The following is a 19,462-nucleotide window of genomic DNA, read 5'->3' on the forward strand; positions in this document are numbered from 1 at the left end:
AAGAAGATTTTTAAAAATGCACCCCCCTTTTTCTACAGTTTCAAGGTTTTCTCCGCTTTGAATACAGATCGGACTTTTATTTCTGCAATTTATATTCGCCCTCCCATAAGGATGCTTTGTGCCAAATTTGGTTGAAATTGGATAAGCGGTTTTAGAGAAGAAGTTCAAAATGTAAAAAGTTTACAGACGGACAGACGGACAGACGGACGGACAGACGGACGGACGGACGGACGACGGACAAAATGTGATCAGAATAGCTCACTTGAGCTTTCAGCTCAGGTGAGCTAAAAACTATGCTATGTGCCTGCTAAGGTACATTTCAATATTGATAATAATGTATTGATAATAATGTCTTTGTATATGTACAAAGAAAGTATGTTGTCTTAAGACAGGTTTAATAGACCTGTTTCATCTAAAACCAAATATTTGATGCATTTTATTGATCAAATAAAATATTGGTTTGTACATAGCAAAAGAGAGAGTATTTATGTTAAATTCTGATAATTGTTTTCATTCTTTCTTTCCTTGAGCTCTTGGTAATGAGGTTCCTCGTCTTCAGTTTTATTCTGTTTGGTTTTGAACGTTGTCTTCAAACAACACTGGATATTATTCCAATTGAAAGATTTTTTCCTGTAATTTTCTCTAGTATTTTATAAAAATGGTAACATTTAAAAAGGTACTATAAATTTTGCAAAAAAATAATAATAAAAAAAACCCATACATTACTTTCAAAATAAATAAGATAAAATCTTTGATCCGCTCCAAAATAATTGGTACACAGAGCGATTTTTTTCAAGCGGATCAAATTTCAATTAGATTGCTCTACATTCAAAAGCCGCCAATAAAAAGATAAATAACGTACCTTCTCCGAAGCATGATCGCACTGATGACAATGATGTTGAGAACTAGTGAAACTGTAAACCCAGCGATCGATATTGTTAGAGTCGTTGGAGACTGCTGACTATCTGCTGTAATAAAACATTTTGTGACTTCTTTTCACAATGAGTTTTTGCAAGGCAGAAATTATAATTAATTCAATAAAGAGTATCATATATTTCATTTATAAACTCTAAATGATCCTTGAATTATTACAAAAAATAGAAAACGACTTACACAAATTTTAAAAAAACAATATTACAGGTTGGCTGCATTCTTACAAAAATTTTAAAAAGTGAGAAAACTTGACAATTCTTTTAATATATTGAGTTTTTTATTCGTATGTTTTACCTGATTCACAGTACATGTATTCATTACTGTAACCAAGCAAACAGCTTCCATTGAATCTGTCACATGTCTGGTTTCTACAGTGTCTACTGCACGGATATTGACAATGACCCCCATAGGACCAAACACATTCTGTAGTGAATTGTTTTGTATAAAACAAGTTCTTTTAATATAGAAGAATATTAATGATCTATCCATAACAGGAAGGGAAAAGTCAACTCGCAACTGGAATTCGCCAGAGTCTCTTATGTATCGAAACAACCGCTTTTACCACTCAATTACTGGGACCCGACATATTGATGACCATCACACACCGGATAACCCAGTGAAATAAAAATTAACAAATTGTATAAAGGTCCACAAAATTACATTTACTATTGCCTGTTACATATCAAATGGATCTTTAGTTTTGATATTTTATTCATAATTATTCGATGTTAATTTGCATACCTAAAGAGCAATTAGGACCTATCCAACCTGCGCCACAAGTGCAAAATCCGTCTGTGTTTCGACACGTTGTGCAGTTAGGATGGCAAACCATTGAACAATTTTTGCCATAATATCCTTCTTGACAAGCTGGTATATAAATAGAAAAATGCTACAGTGTGCGAACTTAGCAAAACACAACAGTTTATACTGGAACGAGTGTTAATAATGATATATTTCTATTTCTATTACTGAAACTTATGACTAATTCATAACTCTATAGAAACAGCCGGACTGAAAGCTACACGCCCCGTTTATCGATTGGTCGAAATCTACAACGGCTGAAACTGACAAGAAATTGACAGGACTAAAATTGACACGGTCTGTTTATCGATTGGTCGAAGCCAACAGCGCCTAAGAAAAATCATGGAATTCACGAAATAATCATGATGATGTCAGTTAATATAAATAATGAAATGCATTCTTTGATGATTCATTCGGGATATGAAGGTAGCGACATTGCAGAAAAATACATAGCCCGCGTTTAAATAAGATAAAATATTTGCAGATGTTGTGAAAGTTAAGGAGGGATATTTTTACATACAAATGTTACAGTATTTTCCAATATATCCATCGTGACACCCATTGAGACACAGTCCGCTGACGTGATCACAGGTTTCATTGTTTAAACAATGTCCAGGACACAGTTCCTTGCAATCCATTCCAAAATTACCAGAAGGACACTCTTAGGATAAAAAAAAAATATAATCATAAGTGATACACAATAATGTAGTTGTTCTGCATGCATTGGTTTAAAACAATCGAATAAAATACAATTATGTTTGATGAGGCGAAAAAGTCCAAAACGCATTATACTAATAGTAACACTATCATCAAAGGTCATATAAGTATTTGCTTCAATAAAGAAAGCCCCAAAAACAATAAACTTTGACCTCACAAAACCAAGTCTTTAATTAGGGTTATGTGAAATATTCTTATAAATGTTCAATGTATATGACAAAGTAAAACCGCCAAAAGCGTTTCTTACTTGTGCCACAGTCACTGTTTATGTATCCAACCTTACATCCCCTCTCGCAATGGCCAGTCTGTTTGTTACAGGGAGAATCTCCAAAACAGTGACCACTGCATGTGTTGACACAGTCAAAACCATATTCTCCGACTTCACATTCTGTAATAGACAATATTTGTTAATATTATACTTTTACAAACTGATTGACTTTGTAAAAAATACATTTTTGCATTCCTGTTATAAACAAAGATCCGTGTCCAATAATTCAAAAACAATCATGAACTTCATTACAACTTTACATAAATCTTTCCTTTTCTCAGGAAAAATCCGCCCGCAAATAATTTTACGGTTTTTACGGTTTTAAAACTGCTGTTCAATGTATTAGTGTTTATTGCTTTAAATAAAAATAATTAAATCAAGTTCAACCTACAAATAATGCTTACCACTTTTCAACTTTTTTAGATCTACGCTTGTATTATATATCTCCAAATAAAATTCAAACAAATTTACAAAAAAACTAAAATAACTTTTCATTTCAGATCCAAACTCACCTTTGTTACAAAAATAGCCTGTCCATCCGGCATCACAGCCTCTGTCACACTGACCAGTCACGTGATTACAAGTTTTCCCACTTCTACAATGTCCTACACATTGCTGACTACAGTTGCTACCGTACCATCCTTCTATACATTCTTTTAATAAAATGCAACAATAATTAAAGCTTTTTAATGAAAAAAAATCTTTGTGCCACATTTTTAATAGGCAACACACTACAGACCTTTTTAATTTGATTACAATAGTACTGAATTGAATTGGTCAAAACCTTTTGAAATTTTTTTTTCGGTAAAATTGCAGTTATCTACAAATATACGATCTCTCTTTTGTCTGTTTGCCTTTAAACGATAAGATATGACTCCGAACAATGAAATATAATTTCTCTGCTCTTTTCATGACGATAAGATGAATGTAAATATAAAATTTCTACATTCTTAAGAATTTGTTTTAAATATTAAAGTAAAAAAAGACGATGCTTTTAAAAGAAGAAATCAATATGTTCTTATAAGGCAGGAAATAATCGTTTTGACAACAAGTAACAGGAATTAAATCGGAATTTCAATATGAAATGCCATAAAAAACAAAACAAACTGTCAACTGTACCCGGCGCTGAATTTATGAGGGAATAAAGTTTATTATCAAATCAAGCTCAGATTTTTGAACTGACATACTTGTAATACAGGAGTTTCCTGTCCATCCAGGTGGACATGCAAAACAGTGTCCAAGTTGTATGTGACATGTGTTGTCCTTACAGTTGATGGGGCATGGTCTGTCACAGTTACTGCCATACACAGTAGAATTCTGACAGCCTTTTAAAGTAAAGAAAAACATGGGTCATTATGAATGTATGAAAATGTGTCAATGTTCAATAGAGTATTCATAAAGTATTTATTTGGTGCATCTACTTGCTAGCATAAAAAAGATGAATAAGGGTTTTAAAACTTAATTTACAAATATTATTAGTCACCACAAAACACAGTAAACTACAGTATCGATAAGATCCCACCTAACAGAAAGTAAACCCCAATTAAACCCTGGGTTTACTCCGGGTTTACTAGAGTGGGCCCAGAATAAACCCACAGTAAACCGACAGTAAACCCAGAGTGGACACAGAGAGTAAATCCCGATCAGAAGAATACCCCTGCAAGCAGATGCTTCATGATTATTCGGAATATACAAGGGGCAGGAATTACATGCAGTAATATGGTAAGACAAAATACAGATTTCCTCCACACGTCAGTGCGAACAGTTGACCTCAAAATCAATTCTCGAGTAACCCCTAAGTAAACCCCGAGTAGACCCAAATTTTCAAAATTTAAACCCTGATTAAACCCAAAGTAAACCCAGAAAGTAGACCCGGGTTTATTTGGGGTTTCCTTTGAGGTTAGGTTTGGTCTGATCGGTACTGTATATAGTTGATTTCAATCATAAGTTTCAACCCTTGTTACCTTTCAGATGTTAAGACAAATAAAGAAAATGTCCAAAAATCTTCAAAGATTTTGAAATTGTTCAGTTGTTGACTAAAGACAGACTTAATCCAATTGGTCAGTTAGTGGCAGAAATGACTGTAATATATATTCATGTTTATTATACCTCAAAATTGTTATTCTATATCATGCAACATCTGATTGTTTCCAGACAATCACGTGCAAGGGCAATAAAACTTCACATTTCCCTGTCATGGTCATATTTATGTCATATCCACACCCCTCGACTTTTCATTCCATGCTTATGAAAAATCTTGAGGATGGTAATATGATGTAATTAAATGATTTATTCTTTTAAAAAATCGTTTTAAATCTTCTTTAAATCAGAAAATTGTCATAGAAAGAAACCGATAAAACATTAACGTTTTTGCTCTACTGGAATTGAAAAACGAATAGAAACCGATGTATTTTATATTATCCACTGTCGTTCGTATAATAAACAATTTATTACATGAACGTTGGGGAAATATGATGATTTATTCCCCCAGAAAAATCATATAATTATGTAAATCAGGAAATATGATATTCTTTGTGGGAATAAATCTTCCTATTCCGTAACAATCATGCTATAAATGTATAGTAACCAACACAATACCTTCAACAATGACTTCACACAGTTCGGTGTAAGCATTTGCTAGTTGATAACCATCTGGATAGATTACTCCATCGAGCCTTTCGTTGTAAAAGATGACGTATCGTCCGTATTCAGGGCAGGTTGTTGTAAAGTTCAGAGGAGGCAACTGTGGTCCATCTTTATAGCACAGCGTAGCACCTTGTTTATCGCCAGTGATTGATACAAAGATAGAAAATCCTGCAAAACGGCCTCGTTGTCGGCTCTCTAAAAGCATTATTTGAACTACGTAATGCAATAACAGAACCAATTTTGACATGCATACAAATGTACACTACTTTGATATCATATATCGGAATACTTTCATGAATTCGTTTCAGTGTAAAAGCAATGATACATCAAATGTGTTTTAGTACATAATATTGCAGTTCAAAGTTTTTGTCAAAATCCTAAGATTTGGAAATATGAATAACTAGGTAACTTCTAAACTCAAAAATGCAACGTTTTGAAAATTTAAAAAAAAGTTACAGTATCAATGGTTGGAATGTAATATATTAATTCTTAAAGCGAGAACTTAAGTAACACGCATGAGGCGAAAGAAAGAAATATTTTTAGCTTCGATTGAAACTGCAAAACTTACACTGTTAAAAAGCATTTCAATATTAACATACCATGACCGTTGTAGTTTCTAAATAAAATGGTCACACTATAAATACTGTACACCCAACCAAGATCAACTTTCCACCAAACAGTCTTTTCCGGAGAATTTGGTCCTACGTTATTTGTCCTCATACACGTAATAAGGTTTCTATCAACTGCATTGCGTGCATTATACATGCTACTCGAGCCTGTGTAGGTATGTGATTGGGTGGCATCTTTATTTAAGGATAGATCATCTGCAGGATATAAAGATAGATAGATAGATAGATAGATAGATAGATAGATAGATAGATAGATAGATAGATAGATAGATAGATAGATAGATAGATAGATAGATAGATAGATAGATAAATAGATAGATAGATAGATAGATAGATAGATAGATAGATAGATAGATAGATAGATAGATAGATAGATAGACAATTGATATTACAATAGAAAAACGATACATACCGTAAGATAATACTAAAGCTAATCCTCCTAAATAGATTTGTAGAACTGAACACATCATCATTCTGATTCTGATAAGTCATTTAACAGTCGGGTTGTCGCGTACTAGGAAGATTCAAAAGACCCTGATCAAATAAACGGCGGATCTTTCCTGCAGTGAATATTAAGTCTAGTTTATCGGGTTTTTTTAAGAACGAATTTCTTATTTAAGTAATGTATATAGAGATACTTTAATTACATGTATCGCATCTTCCTCACATACATTATCAATTATCGTAGTAGTTTAAAATGTAAAACATTTCTACATATACACCTGATGGATTAAAATCAAATGTTTACATTTAATGAATTAGTTCTATTTAGTTCTTGTTAGAAATCCACATGTCTTATCAAACTTTTCTGCTTAAATTAAAAGTTTTTAGGAAATGACGTCTGGTTGAGGAAATAGCTTTAAACTATAAAATCTCAAATGTCTGTCTTTTTTTTTAAATGCTCATAAGGTTTTTATACAACATATCAAATTACACATACCTAGAAACACACCAAACAATTGAAACAGAGTTTTAAAAATATCGAGCGGTAAAATTGTGCCTAACATTTCTATATTCTTTCATATACCAAAAATTAGATTTTAATGATTTAGTTCTGGTTGTAACGCGGATGGGATAAGAAAGGTTTGTTAAATTTGTGTAACCTGGTTTGCATGTCACAAGACACGTACCGCCCGCGTCACAATGTACTAACGTCAAAACGTACTAATCCGTTTGAATTTTGAACAGAATAATATAATTTTAAATGTAAAACGCACTCAATTTGTACAGTAAATTACAGAAAATGAAATTATAATGAATGAACTCAATATCTACCCAAGTTTTACGGTATAACCTGAGATGGAGCAGTTTACGCTTTTTTATAATCCCCTTCGCGGATTATAAAGCGTAAACTGTCCCGACCCAGGTTATACTCGTCTAACAGACATTGAGTTCATTTCTTAAATGGATATACTTTTAAAATTTTATTCCTTAAAGACAATTGCTCTGGCTTCGAATCAATATTCTGAATTGTTCATTCCATTATCTTACTTTTTGTCCACATATATAATATATTTTAGCTAATCTTATATAAAAAATACGTATTTTTTATACGAGATATGTCATTTATCATTTTGGAATAGAAAAAAATTACCTGACTTAGTTGCCAGTGTGAACAATATTTGAGTGGGTAGAAATACGTTTATCTTCCTTAACGGAAATATAAAATTTTGACTTAATAATTATATTTGCAAACAAGGCAAGAATTTAAAAAATGTAAATATAAGCATTAAGTTGATATAGCCTTATAACTGCAGTGCAGCGGTGTGTGCATACAAATTTTCATAACGCGCGTAAGTGCCATTGCCAAATATCATTTACAACACTATTGAAAGCGAAAGCGGAAATTAGATAAAAGAGATTTATATTTTGCTGCTATTATTAGTTCACAAACAGACCTTTATCAATGTTTGTTGTACGTTCAATGTGTCTTAAACAAGAGGGCATGCATTTTCTTTATACCAGTGTGGTTATTAATTATTTTGTTTAGTTAAAAAATGAATTTTCGTTTATATCCGTTGGGAAAAAATCTGTCATCCTTATTTGTTAACAGAATGTTTCCCTAAATGAACAGTGCCCATAGCTATTCTAGTTCGATTATTTTAATGCAATTTCATATTCACCTGTGAATACACTTGTATGCAGTTTGATTGCACATAAGATAAACAATCTATAGGTAATGTAAATGTTATGTAATTTTTTTTCTGCAATGATCGTTACCTTCATAACCCATATGAATCATCAAAAAAGCATTTTATTGTTTATATTTACATTTTTCTTTTTTGACTTATTAATAATTTGATTTTTAAAAGTTAGTAAAATTCACTTATTTACTGTTAATGTACATAAGTAAATTAGCTAAGAGAAACAGCCAAATTGTCTCCTGTGAGACTTTGACTCTGAAGTAATCATGAATGAAGAAATAAAGATGTGTTGTACAATAAAACTAGTATGTTAATGCGCACTTGTCTACGGGAAATCTGTTTAAAAATTCAGAAGTAAATTTAAGATGTACATATTTTGATTTGGAAATAAAATCATCTTGTTTCGAACCGAAGTACGATAATGTCAAGATCATTTTACTTAATTTATTAACGATTGTTTTGTATATCTGCTTAAAACATTTACCGAGTAAATACAATAAAACAAAGCACTTACATAAACATAGAAGCAAGTCTTAAGTAGGATTTTGATCCAAACTATTCAGCGCTACTTTGCTCATATTATGTATGTTTAAAGCAATATGAGCTGCAACTTCCATGAATTTGTTAACGAAAATCTAATTTTCTACTAAAATGACAAAAATATCATGGTTTTTAAATTTCTTTTCGCCAAATTTTTCTGAAAAGGACCGTTTAGGAACCTTTATTGGGGCGAAATTGAATTATTGTCGTCCTGTACAAAAATTGATTTGCTTTATGTTCCATAGAAGAGATATCTTCCTCTGACAAAAATTAATGATTTTTTCCAACCTTATTTATCATAAAAGTTTAAGTTTTATGCAGACTTACCATACTAGCAGGTTTTTACACCAAACAGAAATCTAAAAAAAAATACAGCTCAAATTGCTTTAAGACTTAAATAATTCGGTTAAAAATAATTAAAACTTCGATTTAAATTAATCCTCTATTAAAGTGTGTTTGAGTCATATTGCTTGATGTTAGTTACATGTATATGATTCAGCAACGCGTTGATACAAACATATCAAACTGAGTGTTATTATGCAAAAAAAACGAATTACTATCAGTGTGGAAAAACAGCTAAAAGACACAAAAATACTTTAAAGAATTGTATCATTAAACAGCAAACTTTTTTTTTCTAAAAAGCAAACATTTGATTCAGTATACATCAATCCACAGCACTAATTATATATTAGGCTTCTCTATAGCAAAGCTTAGTTTTTAGTTTTAATATAATACACATTTCCTTTCCTCAACATTAAGTTAAATATGTAGCATGTCCATTATGCTATATTTTCTTTTAGCATCTTGCCACTACAACAACAGGAACCAATCATTGTCTTAAACTATAAGGGACATCCATTCATTCATTAGGTTTTAACATGATTTTTATTTGCATATGTTGATACTTCAATCTCTTTAAATCGAACGTACATTCTAATAATGATAATAATGTCTTTGTTTATGTACAAACAAAATATGTTGTTTTTTATGAAAAACTAGGTTTGTATTTTTTTTCTATCTTAAACCACATAGTTGCAGCATATTCATTATTGATTAATAATATCTTATATATAACACTAGAAAGGTTAGTCAATCTTGTGTTAAATTCTGATAATTTTCTTTTTTTCTTTCCTTGAGCTCTTGATAATGAGGTTCCTCTTCTTCGGTGTTTGTCTGATTTCTATTCGACGTGGACCTCAAACAACTTCGGATATTATTCCGGTTTGGCAATTTTTTCCTGTAATTTTGTTTAGTATATTCTTAAAAATGGTATCATTTACATAGGAACTAAAAATGATGAAAAATTGATAAACTGATACTCTACTTTCAATTTCATTAAAATTAAATCTTTGACCCTTACACCAAATAATCGCTACACGAAGGAATCAATTTGGAGCGGATCACAGATCTAATATTAATTGCTCTATATTTAAAAGCCGACAAAATGATAAATGTGTTACCGTCTCCGAAGCCTGAGCGCACTGATGACAATGATGTTGATAACTAGTGATACTGTAAACCCAGCAATCGATATTGTTAAAGTCGGTGGAGACTGTTCACTATCTGCTGTAAAATATACGTATATATGTAATCATTAGATTCAAACCATTTATTTTGTGTGTTTTTAAATGTATTTTTGAAATTTGAATCGATAACTGTTTTTTAGCACAACTAAAAACGCTATAAACTGACCACTCTCTGATGAATGACTTCATTTGTAATGTTTTACCTGATTCACAATACATGTATTCATCACTATAACCAAACAAACAGCTTCCATTGAATCTGTCACATGTCTGGTTTATACAGTGTCGACTGCACGGATATTGACAATGACCCCCATAGGACCAAACACATTCTGTAAAGAATTATTTTGTATAAAACACATTCTTGATATACTGAAGAATTTTCAATGATATTTGTGTAACAGGTGGTGAAAAGTCAACTCGAAACCGGAATTCGAACCAGTGGGCGTTGAATATCGTGCCAGGGCTCTAACCACTGAACTTCCTGGACACATTATGTTGACTGGCCATCACACACCTGATAACCCAGTGACATAAAAATGACAAATTGTATAAAGGTCTACCATATCACTTTGTTTTTTTTTGTAGTAATCAAATGGGTCTTTATCTTTAATATCTTATTCATCATTATCTGATTTTAATTTTCATACCTAAAGAGCAATTAGGACCTATCCAACCTGCGCCACAAGTGCAAAATCCGTCTGTGTTTCGACACGTCGTGCAGTTAGGATGGCAAACCATAGAACAATTTTTGCCATAATATCCCTCTTGACAAGCTGCGGTATTCAAAGATAAATGTTACGGTGTGCAAACAAAACATACTAAAACAAGTGTTAATGATGATATAAGATAAAATAGTTGCAGATACTGTGATCACTAACAAGTTATTTTCAATGTTTTACATACAGTTGTTACAGTATTTTCCAATATATCCATCATGACACCCATTAAGGCACAGTCCACTAACGTGATCACAGGTTTGATTGTCTTTGCAATATCCAAAACACCGTTCTTTGCATTTAATTCCAAAATATCCAGAAGGACACTCTGGGTATAAAAGAATCAAAAGTTATAAGTAACAAACAATTTTGTTACTGCCATTGGTGTAAAAAAAATCAAATGTAATACAATGAGTTTGATGAGGCTAAACAGTATAAAATACATTACGCAAATAGTACCACTAATATAGAGTCACAAAAGTATTTGCTTTGATAAAGAAGACCCTCTATAATGCAATGAATTTCAACCTAAAAAAACTGTATAGTTAAGGTTTAGTGAAAAATTCTTATAAATGTACACTGTATATGACAAAACTAAACCGCCTACAGCATTTCAGTCGCTTACTTGTACCACAGTCACTGTTTATGTATCCAACCTTCATCCCCTCTCGCAATGGCCTGTCTGTTTGTTACAGGGAGAGTCATTCAAACAGTGTCCACTACAGTTGTTGACACAGTCAAAACCATACATCCCCACTTCACACTCTATGATAGACATTTACTGTAACGTATTATACTTTTGCAAACTAATTGTGTAAAATGACCATTGTTTGCATTCCTATTATGAATACAGAAATGTGGCTTATATTTCAAACACAATCATGAACTTTCTTTTAACGTTTCATAAATCTTTCCTTTTCTCAGGAGCAATTAGCCCGCAAATAGATTTACGTTTTTTACGGTTTTAAAACTGCTGTTAAATGTATTAGTTTTTTATTGCATTAAGTGAAAATAATTGAATCAAGTTCAACATACAAATAATGCTTACCATTTTTCAACTGATTTAGGTTTCCGTTTGTATTATTTATCTCCAATTAAAATTCAAACATACGTACAAAAGAAAACTAAAAAAATCATTTCAGATCCAAACTCACCTTTATTACAAAAATAACTTGTCCATCCAGCATCACAGCCTCTGTCACACTGACCAGTCACTTCATTACAGACTATGTTATCTCTGCAATGTCCTTCACATTGTTCGGTACAGTTTACACCGTACCATCCGTCTGCACAGCCTACGTCACATTGACTAGTTACGTGATTACAAGTTACCCCACCTCTACAATGTCCATTACACGCCTGACTGCAGTGTATACCATACCACCCATCTTCACATCCTTCGTCGCAATGACCTGTTACCTGACTACAGATTGTGTGCAATTTACACTGCCATTCACACGATTGATTGCACCTGATGCCGTACCATCCGTCTTCACACCCTACCTCACAATGACCATTTATGTGATTACAAGTTGCCCCACCTCTACAATAGCCTACACACGGCTGAGTACAATGTATCCCAAACCACCCATCTTCACATCCTCCGTCACAATGACCTGTCACGTGATTACAGGTTGTACCAACTTTACATTGCCATTCACACGGTTGACTACAATACGCATTGTACCATCCATTTTTACATCCTTGATTACACTCGCCAGTTCTTTGATTACAAGTTGCCCCACCTCTACAATGTCCTTCACACGGCTGACTGCAGTGTATACCATACCACCCATCTTCACATCCTACGTCACAGAAGCCAGTCACGTGATTACAAGTTGTCCCACTTCTACAATGTCCTACACACTGTTGACTACAGTTTCTCCCGTACCATCCTTCCATACATGCTTTTAATGAAAAGCCACAATTACTTATTCTTTTTTAATGTAAAAATTATCAATCTTTGCGCCACATTCTTTTAATAATGAACAACACACCCCGATCCTTTTCATTTAATTGAAATTACATGAATTGTAATGGTCAAAATGTTTTGAAAGCCTTTTTTTTGGAGGGGGTTGCAGTTATCTCGAACTACTGTATGCAGGGAAATATTCACCCCCGTTTAATGAATGATTTAAGTTTATTATTGAAACTTATATTATAGAAGTGACATACTTATATTACAAGAGCTTCCTGTCCATCCAGGTGGACATGCAAAACAGTGTCCAAGTTGTATGTGACACATGTTGTCCTTACAGTTGGAAGGGCATGGTATGTCACAGTCACTGCCATACACAGTAGCATTCTGACAACCTTGGAAAATAAATAATAAAAAAAGTCATTATAAATACTAGTATATCAAAAAGTACCAATGCTCATTACGCATTCGTTCTGTTTACATTTCTGCGTATGCTGTGCATTGAAAATCTTTGACGTTCAATGTTCAATAGCACACGTAGAATTTGATCACGGCGTATAAGAAAAAGGAAGCGTCATCACTCACTTGAATAGAATTATCATTTTAAGATAAAATGAAACTCTTTTATATATACTTTTCAAAATAAGAATAATTGTTAAATCATATCTATTCTATCTCACAAAAGAGTTTTCCGGCAAGGTTTCTGGCACTAGATCTCTATATTCAGCCGCGGAAGTGCACTAAATAATGATTATCGTGTCTGTTCCATCATTTATTCAAACAGTACCGATAAGACCCAACCTAACAAAGAAACCCCAACTAATCCCTGAGTTTACTTTCAGGGTTTACTCTGGGTTTACCCCAGGTTTACTAGAGTGGATCCAGAGAAAACCCCGAGTAAACCCAAAATAAACCAGAGTGGACACAGAGAGTAAACCGCGATCAGAAGTATAGCCCTGAAAGCAGACGCTACATGTGTATTCTGTATATACTAGAGACCTGAATTACAGGCAGTAAGATGGTAAAATAAAATACGGGTTTGCTTCACACTTCAGTGCATACAGTTGACCTCAAAAGCAATTCCTGAGTTAACCCAAAGTAAACCGTGAGTAAACCCAAAGTAAACCCCAAGTAGACCCACATTTTCAAAAAATAAATCCAAAGTAAACCCCAAGTAAACCCCAAAAGTAAACTAGGGGTGTAGTTGGGGTTAACTCTGGTGTTAGGTTGGGTCTGATTGGTACTGTATGTTTTATGACCAGAGTAATCTTTTATTGTGCAGTAGACATGATAAAAACAAATTCTGCAACCTGATTAAACATCAACATGACAGTGACACCCCAATCATATCGTAGTAGAACATATGGCCATTGCAAAAAAAATGGTGATGCTTTGAAACTAGACGTTTTGTAAAAAACGTCATTTCAGTTACTAAATGACGCCCAGGACGAAATTAAAATTTCCTAAACCTTATTGCGCCTCAATAGGAAAACCTAAAACATATTCCTAAAGACGATTAATCTTCTGTTTAAAATGTATGAGGAGTTCAAGGAACAAGTTTTTTGTAAAAAAAATATTTTACCTAACGATTGACTATTAGAACTACCAGAGAATTTTTTAACCAAAGCAATATGACACCAAAAATCAAATTCCAAAAGATCAGTTTATAAGATGTATTATCAGTTTGAGAAAGTAAAACATGATGGAAGGATGGACGGACAGACGGACAAGGGTAACAACAATATACCCAAACTGGAAGGTGTGAGTATTATTAGTTTATACAGAACACCATTCACTATGTATCTAATTGGTTTAAATCATAATGAAAAACTCAGTTAAGCTTAAAGATACCATGACAAAAACATTCTAAAAATAATAAAGATTTTGCAAATAGTCAAAAGTTTACTAAAGACAGACTTAAGTATGTTGTTTACTCAAGGTTTGAGTTATTAAATTCGGATTGTGATAAAGTTCAATGTCATCAGTAAAATTTATTGTTAGCACAAAACGTATTTATAAAATAAATTTATTATTATGACGTAATATTTGATATATATGTCAGGGGGCCAAGCCCGTTTTAACATTAATTTCAATGTAACCATTAAATAAAAAAAGGGGTCGAACTCTGACCCAGATAAAAAACTACCAGCTCGCTTCAAAAGCCTAATAAATCAATTCTTTTTTATAACACTTGCAATATGCATGTGTTTTTCATAAAAGGAATGTCTAAGATACACTCATGCCGAATTTCAAATTGATGGGTTTTAAAATAGCGGAGATATACGTCATTATACTCTCGAAGTCGCCAGTTTATATTTACTCGGACATTTACCGGTCCAGGGCTCACGATGGGATTTTGCCTAAGACAATAGCAGTATTGCAACAAGTCGAGAAACATTCGCACTTATCTTTTAAAATCTCACATCAAACGCACGCTACTTACATCCTTAAATTCCGATAAAATTCCTTAAATACTCTCCAAACTGAACTTTTATTCTGCAGCCACATCAACTTTTGACCAGACCGGCCATTGTGATAGAAAATGTTAAACTCAATTTCATTGGTTAATATTCATGATGGTCCAATCAGAATCAGTCGTTCTCGAAGACGTCAGAAGTCAATGTGGCTGCAGAATAAAAGTTCAGTTTGGAGAGTATTTAAGGAATTTTAGTCTGCATACTAAGGTCTTTAGTCTTACAATTTTTACTGGTATTTTTTAAATTCAATCAAAATGGGTAGGGGTTTGAAAACTGATTTGAGAACATTTAGACAGGATGGGTTTTTTCAGTTATTACTGAAAACTTAATGCATTTTTTTCAGTGCCACTGCTATTCATAAGCTGCATTGCATTTTTTAAAGCGTCTAATAGTTTGCGATATTTTCAAAATTAAGAAAATCTTTATCATAGTGTAAAATTTAAATGGAATTTCCATTATTCTTATGATAGTATTAAATGATCATTGAATCAAACGGTAGATTATTGACCTAATTTTTTGAATGTGAAAAATAACACTACAATCAAAGGTCTGTAGCATACATAGATGGTTTCATTTTCATATATTTTTTTTTCATTCTAAGAAAATGTCATCTTTAAAAGGATTGCAATTGGTCAATTATTGACGGTGGTGACTGTTATGAATAGCATAAACTTTGTAAAAAATACCTTGTACAATGACTTCACACAATTCAGTGAAAGCACTTGTTACTTCATAATCTGTTGGATAACTCACTCCGTCGAGCCTTTCGTTGTAAAAGATGACGTATCGTCCGTATTTTAGGCAGGTTGTTGCAAATTTCAGGGGCGGTAACTGTGGTCCGTCTTTGTAGCACAGCGTTGAACCTTGTTTATCACCATTGTTTGATACATAAATAGAGAATCCCGCAAAACGACCTTGTTGTCGATGCTCTAAAAGCAAAACATTAAATATTTTTCATCAACATTAATGCTAAAACTTTTCAAGCAAAGTCCAAACAGATACAGATATCATTACGTATAAGAAGTTTAACTGTGTGTAAACAAAATTTAGATATGCAACATTTAAAAAGAGAACATAATTCACTTTTCATTAATATAAGTCAAATATGTCATAGAAACCGTTTTCAGCATTCTCAGTTTAGCAATACATGCTTGAATTGTGATTATATTTATAGCCAATAGATTATGAAAGTATTGAACGAGATATTAACAGTTGGATTGTGAGGAAATTTAGATATTAAGTGTAAACCTTTCAGTGATTAAACGTTTACGAACATAATACCAAAGCTCCAAATTGTGACTGTTTAATAGAACTAACCAATAATAGTAAAAAACATCTAAAAAGACTCATAGTCAAATAATCAAGTCTAGGCAGAACATTTATTGTTCTTCAAAATAAATTGCACAACATGTTCTGACAAAAACTAGTATAGGTTTTAATGTCTAAAGGTTTGAACATATAAATGTCAAAGAAAATTATTAAAACAATGTTTTATTTGAACTTGAAACAATTACATGTTGGTAAAAAATTGATGACACACAACTACATTAAAGGGACATGGTCATGATTTTTGTCAATATCTATTCATATGGGGGGGGGGGGTTGGGGTTATATATTATTTGCAATGCTTTACTATGCATCTCTAATAATCAAATGAAATTAGAGAGTCAGTCGTTGAGTTTTAAGCAAGATAAATTGCTCACAGGTTTTTGTCATGTAAACAAGGCTCTTGTCCTGATTTTGTTTAAGTACGTTCAATAAACCAGTTAAAAACTGTTTTTTCAAACTAATTTGTCTATCTTCTTATTCATTTCAAGCATCCATAACAAGTTCCTAACATTTAACACATGCATTATAGGTATAAAACTGGAATTTTTACTTCAACGTTCAATATGTAAACAAAAGCTTTGTTTACAGAGTAGAGAATTGTAAGCTCTGTATCTCGCTTGTAACTTAACTAAAATTTTGGTTGCCTTATTAAAAATGCTTTACCTAAACATTGTAAACATTAAAATCGAAAAATTATTTTTGACCAAATCATGATCATGCCCCTTTAAATCTAAACCACTAACAGGAGCCAATAACGTTGTAGAAGCAAGCAGGCAATAAGGAAATGTGTCGAAATATTGAGTGCACCAACACTAAAAAGGTGTCCATGAAAGACTACCAAAATGTCATCAAAAAAATTTTGGGGGAGGGGGGGGAGGGAGGTGGTAGATGTATCATTGACTGTCTTTGGAACATTCATTCATATTTTTTATGTACACATATTATTATATTCAAAGCAAATCGTTTTAATTAATTGTCATAAACAATACTTTCAGAAAGTATTAAAGAATTTCTGGGTAACGTTTTAACGTTTTCTTTTAACCTGCAAAAAGAAAATGTTCCTCCTCAAGCAAAAACTTTAGTTAAGAGGCCTTAAGAAAGAAATACTTTGCATCAGCTTCAGAGTGAAAAACGCATTGTGTTAAACGCTGTATCAACAATAACATACCTGAATTGTCGTAATTTTTAAACAAAATGGAAACACTGTAAATGCTGTACACGTCACCAAGATCCACTTTCCACCACACAGTCTTGTAGTCAGAGGTTTTCCCTATATCACGTGTCCTCATACAAGTTTCTGTGTTTCCATCAACTGCATTGTGTGCAGGATAATCTTGTCCTTTGTGAGAAAGTGATTTGGATTGAGTGGCGCTTTTATTGAAGGATAAATCATCTGAAAAAATGTACATAAATATAGATACTTAAGATTCCTATTTAAACGCGAGGAATTAATTTCCGCTTAGAAGCGCGAGAGGCAACCCTCGCGGATTTTAAAATCTCGCTTATATTTTTCAGACAGTTTTGAATTATAGTAAATTATTGCAAAACATTGGTGATTGCGATTATATATTCTCGCGATTTGATACAGAACAGTGGAATCGCGGAATTAAGTATTCGTGTAAAATAAAAAAAATTACAGTAGATAGATAGAGAGATAGATAGATAGATAGATAGATAGATAGATAGATAGATAGATAGATAGATAGATAGATAGATAGATAGATAGATAGATAGATAGATAGATAGATAGATATTGATCTCAAAACAACACCTATATGATCTTTGATGAGGTATAAATAAAACAATAGAAAATAATACATACCGTAGGACAATGTTAAAGCTAATCCTCCTATATAGATTAGTAAGTATGTACACATCATTGCTCTGATTTGTCATTTAACAAGCAGATTGTCGTGTACCAGGAAGATTCGAAGATCCTTATCAGATAAATGGCGGATCGTTCTAGAGATAAGATTTAAATCTGGTTAATCGGTTTCTTTTTAAATTTATTTCTTATAATGTAATGTTATAGGGACACTTCCATCATTGCATCACCCTTACCTACATTATCAATTATCGAGTTTAGAATGTAAAAAAAAAAAAGCACTACACAGTACATATACATCTAAATATATAACCGTTACGCACGATGAGTAAGAATTATATACTTATGTTCGAAATTCACGTGCCTTGTCAGAATTAGCGGATTTATATAGATTAATTAGCAGGAAATGACATTTGATAGAGGTAAATGATAATTTAGTAAATAATGGTCTTATTATTTTTATACAGATGCAAATACCTTTTAGAAAACCAATCAAATTTAAAACATAAACACAGATCAAGCAAAGGTTATAAAGCTGGAAAAAAAACTATTATGATGCAAAAGACTTATGTCTTAACGCACATAGTTCTAATTCTAAAATTGTATCCCTAAAAGAGCATTTTCTCTAGCTGAAAAATTCAGCTGAATTTGTTTATTCCCTTCTCTTTATATTTTGTTTCTTTACATATTCAATATGCATGTTTTCAATAATCTAAAGATTAAGTAGATTCTCCTTTGTATGTTATAGATAATATACGTTAGCTATCGTTAAGGAATATGGAAAAATAATTCACCCAGCTTGTCAGTGTGTATAATTATGTAATAATAATGTGTAAAAAATACATTTACCTTCCCTTAACTTATCAGCCATTACCTGCAGAATGCCAGTGGCGTTGAGATTTAAATCCCCTACGGAAATATTCTTTTTGATCGTGTTTGAAAATCATATTCTTGAGTGGCTTTTTGTCTCGTCTTTTCCCGTTTTTATGT

The 19,462-nt window shown here is 32.5% G+C and overlaps 2 protein-coding genes across 2 annotated transcripts; both read right to left on the reverse strand.

Moving 5' to 3' along the window:
• Window positions 1-292: 292 nt before the first annotated feature.
• LOC105337262 (multiple epidermal growth factor-like domains protein 11) lies at window positions 293-4,923 on the reverse strand. Its single transcript, XM_066086406.1, has 9 exons — window positions 4,905-4,923; window positions 3,907-4,044; window positions 3,232-3,372; window positions 2,699-2,839; window positions 2,255-2,395; window positions 1,675-1,800; window positions 1,228-1,356; window positions 863-968; window positions 293-630 (listed from the first exon to the last, which is right to left on the reverse strand). The coding sequence occupies exons 1-9, from the start codon at window positions 4,921-4,923 to the stop codon at window positions 486-488; spliced, it is 1,086 nt and encodes a 361-aa protein (XP_065942478.1). The 3' UTR covers window positions 293-485.
• A 3,761-nt stretch (window positions 4,924-8,684) lies between these two features.
• Window positions 8,685-18,605, reverse strand: LOC105337225 (multiple epidermal growth factor-like domains protein 11). Its single transcript, XM_066067543.1, has 11 exons — window positions 18,470-18,605; window positions 17,816-18,040; window positions 16,005-16,247; window positions 13,099-13,236; window positions 12,078-12,830; window positions 11,549-11,688; window positions 11,111-11,251; window positions 10,855-10,980; window positions 10,408-10,536; window positions 10,139-10,244; window positions 8,685-9,915 (listed from the first exon to the last, which is right to left on the reverse strand). The coding sequence occupies exons 1-6, from the start codon at window positions 18,525-18,527 to the stop codon at window positions 11,582-11,584; spliced, it is 1,524 nt and encodes a 507-aa protein (XP_065923615.1). The 5' UTR covers window positions 18,528-18,605; the 3' UTR covers window positions 8,685-9,915; window positions 10,139-10,244; window positions 10,408-10,536; window positions 10,855-10,980; window positions 11,111-11,251; window positions 11,549-11,581.
• Between the last annotated feature and the right edge of the window lie 857 nt (window positions 18,606-19,462).

Source organism: Magallana gigas, chromosome 1 (assembly GCF_963853765.1).
Source record: "Magallana gigas chromosome 1, xbMagGiga1.1, whole genome shotgun sequence".
Classification (NCBI taxonomy): Eukaryota; Metazoa; Mollusca; class Bivalvia; order Ostreida; family Ostreidae; genus Magallana; species Magallana gigas.

Bases quoted from the DNA above. Each gene is read 5' to 3' on its own strand.
- LOC105337225 (XM_066067543.1), bottom strand. From the start codon at position 18,527: ATGATGTGTACATACTTACTAATCTATATAGGAGGATTAGCTTTAACA. The intron at 13,237-16,004 runs GTATTTTTTACA...TTATTTTCCAAG, and splicing joins GTGTGAAGTCATTGTACAAG to GTTGTCAGAATGCTACTGTG. The intron at 11,689-12,077 runs GTGAGTTTGGAT...TGTCTATCATAG, and splicing joins AAGTTATTTTTGTAATAAAG to AGTGTGAAGTGGGGATGTAT.
- LOC105337262 (XM_066086406.1), bottom strand. The intron at 1,801-2,254 runs GTATGTAAAAAT...TTTATATACCAG, and splicing joins TGGAAAATACTGTAACATTT to CTTGTCAAGAAGGATATTAT. The intron at 1,357-1,674 runs GTATGCAAATTA...AATTCACTACAG, and splicing joins AGGTCCTAATTGCTCTTTAG to AATGTGTTTGGTCCTATGGG.